Source organism: Octopus bimaculoides, chromosome 20, assembly GCF_001194135.2.
Source record: "Octopus bimaculoides isolate UCB-OBI-ISO-001 chromosome 20, ASM119413v2, whole genome shotgun sequence".
In the NCBI taxonomy this organism is placed as follows: domain Eukaryota; kingdom Metazoa; phylum Mollusca; class Cephalopoda; order Octopoda; family Octopodidae; genus Octopus; species Octopus bimaculoides.
This window is the reverse complement of record NC_069000.1, coordinates 7,448,342-7,462,062: the sequence shown is the minus strand read 5'-3', so window position 1 is coordinate 7,462,062 and position 13,721 is coordinate 7,448,342. Positions and strand designations below refer to the sequence as shown.

Here is a 13,721-nt window from a genome sequence, read left to right as displayed (position 1 = left end):
TAGAAAAATTATAATGTGTTATGTAAAAAAAACAGTTTACAATTAGCTATTTTAAACTCACTAATAAGTGGTTATTTAACCCAGATGGGCAGACTAAAAACTGAAGTTATTCCAAAAATTACTCTTGGGACTCATCATCATCATCGTCATTTAACGTCCACTTTCCATGCTGGCATGGGTTGGACGGTTTGACTGAGGGCTGGCAAGCCAGAAAGCTGCACCAAGCTCCAATCCGATCTGGCAAAGTTCCTACAGCTGGATGCCCTTCCTAACGCCAGCCACTCCGAGAGTGTAGTGGGTGCTTTTTACATACCGCTGGCATGAGGGCCAGTCTGGCGGTACTGGCATCGGCCACACTCGAATGGTGCTTTTTACGTGCCACCAGCACGGGTGCCAATCAGGTGGTACTGTCATCGGCCATGACAATGACTTCACTTGCCTTAACAGGTCTTTGCAAGCGCAGTTTATTGCCCAATGATTGAAGGGTACTCTTAAATGGGCTGGTTATCTCTCAGGGCGCTATATTATCCAATATGTCCTTCCCTTCTTAAAATGATAGAATATGATTTGAGGCAAGTATGGCTATTATTTTTAGATGGTTTTACTGTATAGAGAGATAGAGGGCATAGACCAACACTGAAGACTTATGCTCCTGTGTCCAAAATGTCTCAGAACTTAAAGCCACATCTTATAGTGAAAGGTCACAGCATTCATAGGCCCAAACAACTGCCCTACACACACACAGTGTTTGTTACAATAACTGTATCAATGGTAGTTCTGTAGTTTTAGCTGTCACATCCATGACCATGCTGCAACATTACATATATTCCAGCTGTACAAAAGCTTAAAAATAGCCTACCATTCGGTTTTGGATGCCAGACTACAGAGGAAGGAGTGGTGAGAGCAATTAAATCCTGGAATCCCACATTCTGGGGATAAGGAACTTAATTTATTTTTGTTGTCTTTTAAAAAATTTTTCTGCTTTCTGAAAGACAACATTTCTATAAAAGACGGGGCAGAAGAATCTCTAGAGATGACTGAGTAATATCCAGGATATATTAAAGTAGGCAAATGGTGTGTGTGTCTTGGTGGTTGTCAGTGTTTAATCAGATGTTTGAGCAGACCTATAACTAAGAACTTTCAGTCATGACCATCCCATCTTTTTATATAACCTCGACTACATTATCCAATGTGTCCATCATAGTGTAAGATGGCAGATGTGATTTGAGATTTGATCACCATTTGTAGCAGGTTAAGTGGCTACATAGAGAGTCCTTTATTGGTGGCTATTGCATGGTTGACTTTCTCTCTAATAAAGATATAGTTTGTCATAGTCTGGGATTACAAACAGGGAAAAGATGACTGACATCACATGAAGTTAGCAGAGTCATCATGAGCAGTAATAATGAGTTGTACACTAATAAAGTATTTTAATTAGTTAATTACAACTAGATATTATTACAAGCCAGATACCATTCCCTCCTAAACACTTAATCTGATTGATAAAAGATAAAAAATAATAATTAAGATCCAATTATGCAAATGATCAACTAATTATAAAGGGGTCAGCTGTGCTCAACCCAAATAAACAATTCAATTTCAATAATAGTCCAAAGAATTTCCTTTCACCTAAGCTATTTTTATAATGGCAAAATGCATTAACATCACAACATCTCACTCCCTGACAAACTCATGTGTTTGATATTCAGACACTTACACATCACACACTTTACCTCTTCAAACAGAAATATGGTCCTTGTGTTAGCAATGAACTATCAGTTCAGTTCAACACTTCTTGAGGAGTCCTTTCACTGTGTAATAAATACACTTACATCTGCATCTCAGTGAGCAGAAAGAAGTGACTGTAGTATGCTTGCTTCCTGTCTCAGAAAGTGTAGACAGATTAACTGCAAAGATAGCACTGTCTACTACACTTATTTCCTGTCACAGTGTAGATAGATGACTGTAAAGTTACCTGATACTCCACCCAAAAGGCTAGTCGTCTTTCACCCACACCAAGCAAAAGATAAAGAACTAGAATGAAGGAACACAGGCCAGTTTATGTAGAAGTAGATTCCTCAACAGAAATAGCAGCCACATTTCCCTCAACCTACACCCTACAGCTTTAGAAAAGACACATTGGATAACGTAATCTCAGGTACACTACACCTAAAAAAGATAAAAACAAAATGGTCACGACTGGAACGTCCCTGATTATAAGTTTGCCTAATCAGACATGACTCAAAATTAAACAACAACAAACACTAAATCTAATGTCAAGAACAACTGGGTATAACATATCTACTGAACACATTACACAATGTGTACAACATGTCCCCGGTTACTATTGAAACCTGACTACATCAACACTACATAGTGTTTGTACATATTACACAATCTGAAATAATTGTAATTGCAAAGTGTCAGAGGATTAAGAAGATCTGTATAGCAAAGACTTTAATGCTACGACTGATCACCACCCAACTCAAGTAAGGGAGAGCACTCAGCCATCACACGATACAGGAATTATTAAAACAATGTAGAATCAAGAAATAAACTAAGATGTCGTAAAATCATTAACATCAGCAATGTAGAATTAGATACAATGTCACAGTCACAAGACTTTCAGTGATAGGAATGATAGGAACTGCAGGGCTGTCTGTGAAACAATTTCAACATCACTGATGCTCAGGGAATCTGAGAAATACAGAACCATCAGTTTGGTCTAGTCATCAGAGAAAGCTCTTCCTCCTCACAGAAGAACTGATCCAAGAGAAGTACGTCAGAGAAAATATTCAACATCAGACTGCTGACCAAGAAATGTCTGCAACACCAATGCAGCCTCTACAACAAATGCACTGACCTCGAAAACACCTTTGATCTGTCAGGCAGGAGGGTTTGGGGGTCATGTGATGAGGGGTTGCATCTTTAATTGTAACCCCATCGAAAGGACTCAAGCACTGTATGAAAATTCAAACAAGTTCTCCTGTATAACATTAGAGAACAGTCCACAAATGCTGTCTCCTCTCTCCAGTGCTTTTTAACATCTACATAGAAAACATTCAGGAGACATTACATGATTTCCACATTTCCATTTACAACAAAGGCTGGTTCCTCTGCAACCTATGTTTTACTGATGATATCAATCTCATGGGTGGCAGCAAAGCAAGACTGTAAGAACTTCCCCACAAGACTAAAAAGAACATCAGGATTGAATGGAACAGAAGTCAGTTTAGAAAAGAGCAAGCTTCTGACCAATAGCCATAGCCAAAATACAGCAACTAGCATCAGGCTGACCAAACGAAATAAAACAAAGAAAAACCTCAGATGACTTGAAATATCTCAGATCAATTTTCAGTAGAATGGCAGCTCAGTAAAAAGATTAAAAGCAAGTTTCATCCTGGCTTTATCTGCCATAAAAAAAAGTTAAAAGCACTTCCATAGATTTTTCATGAAGCTTAAACTAGACAAGTGCTTAGTGACTTTAATTTTTGTATACATCCGATTCAGAACTCTTCAAAATGTAAAAACTATCCACAAGTAGGACAATGAAATAGTACTTATTTTCCATTGTGCAGTTATGGCCAGTAGTCATATTAGACTAGAGCTATTATAAGATGATTAACTCAGAAAAATAATGTTGAGTGAAGGACCTATATGATATGGATATCTCAAGTGCCATGAGGAATACATCATGTTTATCTAAGTGCTTCTCCCTTTCTTTTCTTACTGGTATGAAAACTGGGACAAAAGCCACAAGTATAATGATTAAGAGCTAATTACAATAGAATAAAACAATAGCTTCATTCATTAAGTATCTCTTTCCTCATTATTGCACAAGTGGTTTTCACTTCTCTTTCTGGTGTTTATCTTTTCTTCATCTTATTGTCATTGCTGCGATAAACGTATAAATCTCTGAGTGTTTATTAACCAAACTTTACCGATTAAACATCAACAACCAAACCAGAGAAATTCCTAGTTTAGATTCTATTAAGTGTTATATTCACATCATATTTCATTATTTTATGTTGGTGGTAAGAAACTCTCAAGAGAGCTGAATAGCAGGTCTTCAGAGAAAAAAAAACCCACACTCAGGCAAATGTTTTAACCATTAGGATAGTGGAGACTTGTGCTTTTAAACCACTGAGAGAGATTTCATCTACTTCTAACTCTGCTGGAGTGACTCAGCTTTCAAACTTATTTATACTTATAGAACCTAGAAAAAAACAGATTTTAGAAAACAGGAATTTGAAGCTCACTGGATTTTTCAAAATTTTTGTATTTGCTGAGATTAAGAAAACATTGTTGATTTTAAATTTTGGACAAGAATAGCGCATCATTGTTTAACATCTGCTTTCCATGCTGGCATGGGTTGGATGGTTTGATATGGAGCTAGCCAGCTGGAATTTCTCATGCCATCATTTTAATATTGATTTCAAATTCTGGCACAAAGTCAGCAACTTTGGGGGAGGGGATAAGTCAATTCAACTGACTCCAGTGCTCAACTGCTACTTATTTTATCAACCCAGAAAGGATGAAAGGCAAAGTCAAGTTTGGTAGAATTTGAACTCAGAATGTAAAGACAGACAAAATACCACTAAGCATTTTGTTCAGCATGCTAATGATTCTGCCAGTTCACCATTGTTTTGATATTAAAAATAAAAAGGTAGAGTAGATAGACCAGTGCAGTCTAGAATTCAACTTTATATTTCTCTGCCCCATGATTAATAAATTAAATACCCAAAGTGTAAAGTTATTTAGTTCAACAACACTTCAAAACAACTTTCCTTAAAGAGTTACTGCTGGTAGGAAAGGCATGAACACCATACGATTATCACATTGACTTACCTTCCAGGTTTATTTACATATTTCTGCAGGCGTACCTTCACCTCATCATACGTAAGGAATGCTACATAGCCTGGATGTGTTACTGCAAGTACATTCCAATTCCGCAACAAATTTGTCCATGGCTGGAATAATCTGGAAATGCAAGAAAAGCCAGTTTATATATGTATGTAAATATATATATGTCATCATCATTTTCCATGCTGGCATGGGTTGGACAGTTTGACAAGAGCCACACTAGGTTCCAGAGACCGATAGAATAAGTTCTAGGCTTACAAAGAAAAAGTCCTGGGGTTGATTTGTTCAACTAAAGGGAGTGCTCCAGCATAGCTGCAGTCAAATGAGTGATACAAATAAAAAAATATATATGAAGGTGTGGCAAGAAGTTTACTTCACAACCATGTGCTTCTGGGTTCAGTCTCACTGTGCGGCACCTTGGGCATGTGTTTTCTACTCTAGTCCTGGGCCAATCAAAGCCTTGCGAGTGGATTTGGTAAATGGAAACTGAAAGAAGCTTGTCGTGTATGTGAGTGTGTGTATGTGAGCGCACGTATGTATGTGAGCATGTGTGTGTATGTGAGCACGTATGTGTATGTGAGCATGCATGCTTATGTGAGCTTGCACGTGTATGTGAGCGTGCATGTGTATGTAAGCGTGCGCGTGTATGTGAGCATGTGTGTATGTGAGCATGTGACTGTGTATGTATCTGAGTGTGTGTGTGTATGTGAGTGTCTCCTTGTCCTAGCATCACATGACAGTGGCAAAAATGACTGTCACTACCATACAAGTAGTGCCATTCTCGTCCAATATCCCACAAAAACATGTCCGGCCATGGGGTAAATTACCTAGCTTAGAAACAGATGAGGGTCAGTAACAGGAAGGGCATCCAGTCATAGAAAATCTGTCTCAATAAACTTTGTTTGACCCATGCAAGCATGGAAAAGTGGACGTTAAAATGATGGTGGTGATGATCACACACACACACACACACACAGAGGTTATACAAAATATATATAGATGTGATTAGACATTATTCTGCAGTCTTATTATATATGACTGACTTCAGTGTTACTGGAACAAATCAATACACCTGACAGGGACATTTCCAATAGATTTGCTCTGATTGCATTCATTCACAGCTCATCAGTCACTTCAACTGATGCAAATCACTTGACCTACTAGAAATAGTAGTCAGATCTCCTTCAAATAATGCCTACTGTCTGAAATGAAGGTCACACTGGATAATGAAGTTTCCTTCATACAGGACAAAGACAGGATGGTCACAGTTGGAATGCCTCTGATCTGTTTGATCAGAGTTGAACTTGGGCTAAACAGTAACCACCACCTCTGCTCTTTATTTCAACACACATTCACACACACAGTGTACTGGTGTTTGGCACAACTCCTCGCTACCTGCTCATGAGTATGTGTGGTGATGGTGGTAGTGGTGGTGGTTTGGACTTGAGTGTGTGTGTGTGTGTGTGTGTGTGTGTGTGTGTGTGTGTGTGTGTGTGTAGTAATGCTAGTAGTTAAGATGTGTTATGGTATGTAGTGTAGCAGTGATACGTGTGTGCGTGTTCAGGGTGATTAGATTAATGAGGTAAACTCATGTGTGAGTAGAGAGACAGAGAGACAGAGAGACAGAGAGAGAGAGAGAGTGTGTGACATTCGAAATGTAACCATCTTGTTTGTATAAAGATATGCTCATCTACATTATTTAATGTCCTTTTTTTCTATTTAACCCTTTTCCTGTGGGAAATAGGTACATCCACTCAAAATTTCATTACTCTTAACTGTGGAAAGTAACTTTATAGTTACATATACCAGTTTATCTTTCATGTTTGAAACCTTTTTTTTTTTTGTTGAGATATGTCAAGTTTACTAAGGCCACAGGATTTGTAGAAAATACCAATTCTATTTTTTGATAGAAATTTAACATTATTGGAATAATGATGAAATTTAATTTCACAGCTGAAGAATTAACACTATATTGTGATATTTTGAGTAAGTCTAGTAACCATACAGAGACTCCTTAGTTTGTCTCCAGTGAGTGTGTGTGTGTGTTTCGTAGTTCAGTAAAGTGAAATAAGTGAGTTTTGTGGTTTGTCTAAAGGAAAAAAAAACCTATTACTACAACAGGGGAAGGTTTTGAACTCACAACTCTTCGACTCAGTCATCCAACACTTCGAACACTGACCCTCTTAACCAACAAATAACTACTTTAGTATTATTCTCCACTTCTCTGCCAGACATCCACCCACTTGCTTTCCAGCACCAATTGGAGTTTCACCAATTATCTCTCAAAGAATACGTTCAGTTGAGTTACTTCCTGCTGGGAGTTCTTCCATTGGCACCACTTGTAGAAGAGTTTACCATGAACAGGTGGGTGTTGTGGTGTTGTGGCTGGCAGATCTCTTCTTAGCATTGGTAAATTGTAGGAAGGAATTTGTTTTGTTTTGTTTTGTTTGTCTTTCTTATTTGAACATTGCATGTCTTGAGGAAGTGTCAGGTCCCAGCTCTGAGGTTTTGGTGAAAGTTATCAGTAAAATTGTAAATTCCACTGACGTAGGACAGCATAGCCTAGGGCTGAATCAGTAAGATGAGAAAGGTGGTATATAGTGTGGTGGGGGGGGGGGACACAACATGATGTCAATCAGCACCATTCATTCAACTTTTGGTGAACATTTTTTTTGTACTTCCTTATCTTCCCTTCATATGTCTGTACACTGGAAGAATTGTCTAAGTGAAGGTGTGTGAGGAGGGGGAAACTAACTCTCACCACTTCCCATCATTCCCATCAATCCTGTCTTTGGTAATTTAGTTTATCAACTTCCAAACTATCAATGGAACCTTTATGTGGTTACTTGATCCATTAGAAATAGCAGCCAAATTTCTATCAAATAACACCTTACAGCCTTAAACATGAAAGTACCAATCAACTTTTGCAGGTGCAGATATTCTGGAGAAAATGTCATGGTTGGATTACTATTGATGTGATTCAATTATAGTTGACCTTGGGTTAAACAGCAACAACAATAACTTGATGAACAAATGACTAAGTCAGCCCTTGCGTAGCATTTAGAACCAGAGAGAAAAAAGCCCCCAGGAGTTGTTTGAAATGGCGGTACCAAACACAGAATCAGTGATGGAAATAAAAAACCCACCGATTCTTCTTAACCTAGCTTCCTTGGTACCACTGTACCAATCCCAGTTCTCAAACAACTCATGACTATGTTTGGCTTTATAAACCTAGCTGACCCATCCCTACAATAAACACATGCACCTTAAACAAAGAATACAAGAAAACAGTGCTTAAAATATTTCTATTTCAAAAACCATTTTTTAAAGAGAGATTGACAGACAGACAGACATTGTTCATGGAATATTAAATGTGGCAAAGATTCAGCAAATCTGGAATTAGTTTATTAAACTAAAGAACTCTCACTAATTAGCTAATTAATGTTTTATTATAATAAAGTTATAAAAATAAATAACATGACCAGGATATTAATGTAAAAGTCATCGTCAATTAAGATGGTAGCTTTATCTTATTCTCTCTCTCTTTTAACTTTACCCTGCCCTCTTTGTCTGATGGTCTCACTCTCTCATTCTCTCTCTCTCTCTCTCTCTCTCTGAGATGGTAGTTTATTGTCTCTGTCTTTTAGTTGTAACTCTTTCTCTCTCTCTCTCTCTCTCTCAGTCAACTGAGATGAACAATGACTAATAATACTGGTGATGATGATGATGATGAGCACAAGATTCTTTTTTTCAACAATTTCTTCATGTTGTGTGTGTGTGTGTGTGTGTTTGTACTCTGTATGCTGCATGTATTTGTATATCCTGTGTTGTGTTATTTACAAATTGTGTGTGTGTGTGTGTGTGTTAACTGTGTAAGTGGTATGTATGTGTGTTAACTGTGTAAGTGGTATGTGTGTGTGTTAACTGTGTAAGTGGTGTGTGTGAACCGTGTTAGTAGTGTGTGTGTGTGTGTGAACCGTGTTAGTGGTGTGTGTGTGAACCATGTTAGTGGTGTGTGTGTGTGTGTGTGTGTGTGTGTGTGTGTGTGTGTGTGTATACTATGTAGGTTGTGTGTGTATGCATGCAATTTATTTATCCTGTGTGCATATGTGTGCTTTATAATTCAGTTATGTGTTATAGTGTGTGTGTAATTCATTCCACCACCATCACCATCACCACTCAAGTGGATCACCAAGTCAGGAAGTACAACAAACCTTTATGTCAAAGAGAAGGTGGAGGGAGGGGTGCTCAAACTGACAGAACTCTTTAGAAGCCTACTACCAACAACACAAGTTGAGGAGGGAGAGGTAGTAGCAGTAAAAATAGCATTGACTGGTCATTCTGTTGGCAATGGAATCACCACAACCTACACGTGACCAATGAAAGTACAACAGATGGGATTATTGACCTACCTTTACTAGGGAAGGTATCGACCTAACAAGACCTTTACTAAGAAAGGTGTCAGCCTGGGAAGACCTTTGACACATTTTTACTGGGGAAGGCGACAGCCTGACAATAGCTTTGACCTAGCAAGACCATTGACCCACCTTTACTAGGAAAGGTGTCAGTCCAGTTGGGTTGTTGACCAACCTTTGCTAGGAGAGATGAGTCAAGAAATACTTGAAAACATTCATTCTAAAATGTCCAATTCTATACCACTGTATATACCACTAGAACCACCTGTATACCACTGTATATGCCATTATCATCCGACTGTGTATGTCACCACTCACACAGTTGTATGCCTTCTTGTAAAACATTTGCCCCAAACAATCTTATGGTAATGTAATGTTTGTTGCCACTTCAAATGGTTGTTCTGTTCGCAGTGACGTTACTATTTTTTAACCCCAGGAGAACACCTTCTCCAGCTGGTTAACGACACAACCTGTATCCAACATATTGCGAGCAGGGGAGTAAACCCTTACCGTCTAGCAATTTGACAGGACCAGTTGATCAGCTGGAAGAGGTGTTCTCTTGGAGTTAAAAAAATAGCAGGTAATGTCACTCCGAACGGAACAGCTATGCTGAAGTGGCAACAAACATTACTTTCCAGTAGAGTTGCTACTTGCATCTTTTATAGAGATTTTAGAACTACCTATTTTGCTTGTTGCAAATTCTTATGGTAGTTACATCCAAATTTTAAGGAGTCCAGTTTATTTAATATAAAAATTGGCATTGACAGTTCAAACTCTGTACTAGTCAGTTATCAAACATGAAATTCAGAAAATATAAGAGACAAGTCAGCCTCTTTATGAACAACTGACCTTGTTAAATTAACAGCCAAATCACTCTCAAATTTCCATACTATTTTAGAACACATTAGATAATGTAGTCATAGGTACACTATGATTGAATAAAAGAAAGGATTGTAACTACCAGAACACCTGCTAGATCAGAGCTGACCTAAAGCTAAAAATGTTTACTTACCTTGTAAACACATCAAATTCAAAAACAGAAATGTAGTCATTACACGTTAAGTCTATGGTAGATTTTAGCGCCATTGCTTCCAGTGGAGAACCGATGGAGTGGGTTTCATGCAGCGTTACTCGAAATAATTTCCATGGAATAATGGTTCTGAAAGTCGAAAAAAAATTAATTATAAGACACTAATTAAATTGATGAATTGGAATATATAAAAGTAATCTATAACAGAAAAAATATCATTATCATCAGCACTGAATGTCCGTTTTCCATGCTGGCATGGGTTGGATGGTTTGTTTGACAGTTGCTGACCATGGCTACAATTGTCCCTTTTGGCATGGTCTCTACAGCTGATACCTTTTCTAATGCTAACCACCTTACAGAATGGACTAGTTGCTTTTTATGCGGCACTAGCACAGGTGCTTTTACGAAAAGCAAAACAATATAAAAATAAAAAAAATCCCAGCTGTTAAAAAAAACTAAAAAGAGAGCAAATGTGAATGTATGCATAGGGGTTTCTTCGCTTAATTAATGACAGCACAAACCACATTATCAACGAAGACCACATTATCAATGAAGAGATAAACCTAAAACAAGAGATCTTTGATTCTCTGAAACAAATGAACTTCAACATGTCTATAGATTGCCACCACTGTACACCATCACCAGTTTACTCCAGTTCCAGACTTTACCATTTCTATTGTGTGTATGTGTGTGTGTGATTGAATAGGTAAAGTTGAAAGATTGATAGTGGAGTTCAAACAAGAGAAGTTTCAGAAAATCATTCATAATTAAATATTGCACTCATCCTCTCACACCAACATGATAGAATGATTGGTAGGATACTGGCAAAATTTTTTTTTTAAATAAATTTTTAAAAAAACAAAAAAACTCAGGTCTTTCTGATATTCTGCATACCACTGCCCCATGTAATTTCATGAATCCAGTCTCATGCCCTTTAACCTTTTAGCATCTAAACCAGTCATATCTGGTTCAAATATTCTACCTCCTTTATGTTCAAAGTGACCAGATCCAGCCTCTCACATCCACCCAACAATATCATTCTAAAAAAATAAACAATCACATCACCGGAAGCTATGAGATAATGCATGATTAATTCAAAACAATGTGAATAAATACATATTACATTTGATGGAGTAATCTGAACATTAAAGGGTGAAATGGTCAATGTCTACAAGGCCTGTAAGGCTATTGTGTTGATGGGACACCAGTAAATAAATACCATTAATTATACATTATATTGGTTTAATGGGTAACCTGTTTTAACTGCAATATAACCAATATACAGAGCTTTCAGGAACCAGCCAGGCACACAGACATCATACCACTTTGTCAAGATACATTTGTGTTTGAGGCACAAGCATATCAATTTCAACATCAAGAGGAAAATTTGGGAATAAGCCAACAAATACACCCAATATTCAAGATCCAGCAACTTTAACTGTTTTTTTTTTCTCATCTTTTACTTGGTTCAGTCACTAGATTGCGGCCATGCTGGGGCACTGCCTTGAAGAATTTTAATTGAATGAAGAGACCTCAGGACTTATGTTTTTAAAGCCTGATACTTATCCTGTCCCTTTTACCAAACTACTAAGTTACTTTCTGTCTTCCAAATTCACTAACAAGGTTTTGGCTGGCCTGAGGCTATAGTAAAAGAGATTTGCCCATGGTTTCACACAGTAGGACTGAACCCAGAGCCTTGTGGTTGGGGAGCAAACTTACTAAAAAACCACATCAATATTAAAAAAAAAAGTTTAGAGTAACTCCCCTTCCCCTTAGAAATTTAATAGTCCATACTGCTTTCCTTACTCTTCCTTACATCTATTCCAAAACAAAGGTCAAGTGCTCGACCACTTTCCGTGTTCCTCACCCACAGATGAAGGACAGGTGCACTGAAATGTTAAATTCTTCCATGGCAATTAAACGTATCCCACTCATATTACTCCAGTTTACATGGCTGAACAGAATAAACAAGGCAGCACCACTCCTTACTTCACAGTTCAATGGTTATCAGAGTCCATCCAACTAGAAAAGTAATTACTCAAACACACAGACATTAGGTAACATGGCAACATCCATGTAATGAAAAAAAAAACAGTCAATAATAATAACAATACAACCAAAATTGTTTTATTTTATGTTGTATTCTGACTGGCTTGTTGTTGTAATTGGTCTTTAGTTTTGTAGCAACAACAATGAACATATATCTAACACACACACACACACAACTGCTTTCTAATGTGGCTGGCTGTATGAAATCTTTAAATATAGATGTAAAATCACACACCCACACCAGTGGTAAACCCTGAAAGTAAAACTGAAGCTAAAGTAAGCGCAGAGTGACACCCTGTCACCCTCGTTATAAACATCCAATAATGAACAAAAAGATCAATCACAACTAACCCTACCTTTTCACTTTCAACTTAACTACCAGACGCATCACAACATACCATCCATCAATATCATTGTATTTTATAAATTAACTAGAAACACAATAAGCAGCAATTTAAGATCTTACTGTCAATTATATTAGCAAGTACCTGCTACTCCTTCTACTCAAACTAATTAATTTAAATCTATTTTTCGGTTACTTTCACAGTAAGAGAGGTTCTTAGAGTGAATTGGTAAAATATGACCCAGCAATTGATGGATTTGCAATTTCAGTTCAGGTCAGTGGGTTGCTGTGACTTTTCTGTCTCAATTTGGTATTGATAATATTCTAACACCAACACCATTGTAGTTTTGTTATCTAAGAGAGTCTTTGTAACACTGTTGAACTGAAAACTCAGTGAAATCTGAGAAATCTGAGAAACAGCAAACAAGTAGAATGTAGCAGTATATAGGAAGGCAGAGCCTTTTAACCAATCCTCTTGGAATACATATGCTGGCATCAAATCAACAGCATCCTGTTTTGATTTCTGAGTGAAGTGTTTAGAAGAGCTTGTGAAGAGAAACCAGGATGTGATTGGTTGAGATGAAGTGTGTGGATGCACAACAATGCAGGAGGTATTAGTTGTAGCAGTAGTGTATTAGCAACAGTGATGGTTGAAGTGTGTGTAACTTTGTGAGTAGACACAGCTGGGTGCTCAGAGAACAATCAGTAACCTAGCAATTAAGATAGAGGAAGTGTGAACCAGAGAACTTGTCAGGTGTGTTCATAAATGTAAAATGGTTGCATGGGTAACGTAAATTATCAACTCTAGAGACAGGAGTTCAAATCCATAGAAAATAGTTTAAAATGTCTGAAGATGTCAGTGTTATAGAATATTGTTCATATCTATCAAGCTTATACAATGATATATGTCATTGTATACTGTGAATGTGTGTGTACATGTGTGTGTGTGTGTGTACAGGGTATGGTGAATAAACTATCATCTAAATTACACAAAAATGAAAACAACACTGACATCTCATTT

The 13,721-nt window shown here is 37.5% G+C and overlaps 1 protein-coding gene across 3 annotated transcripts in view; it reads right to left on the bottom strand.

The window, feature by feature from the left end:
- LOC106869207 (E3 ubiquitin-protein ligase CBL-B) overlaps positions 1 to 13,721 on the bottom strand; it is a 75,510-nt gene that overhangs the window by 26,588 nt on the left and 35,201 nt on the right. For all 3 annotated transcript variants that reach the window (XM_014914853.2, XM_014914851.2, XM_014914852.2), the window contains exons 2-3: positions 10,291 to 10,437; positions 4,849 to 4,980 (exon numbers count right to left, since the gene is read on the bottom strand). In XM_014914853.2, coding sequence (XP_014770339.1) covers positions 4,849 to 4,980; positions 10,291 to 10,437 — 279 coding nt within the window. The remainder of the gene's footprint in view (positions 1 to 4,848; positions 4,981 to 10,290; positions 10,438 to 13,721) is intronic.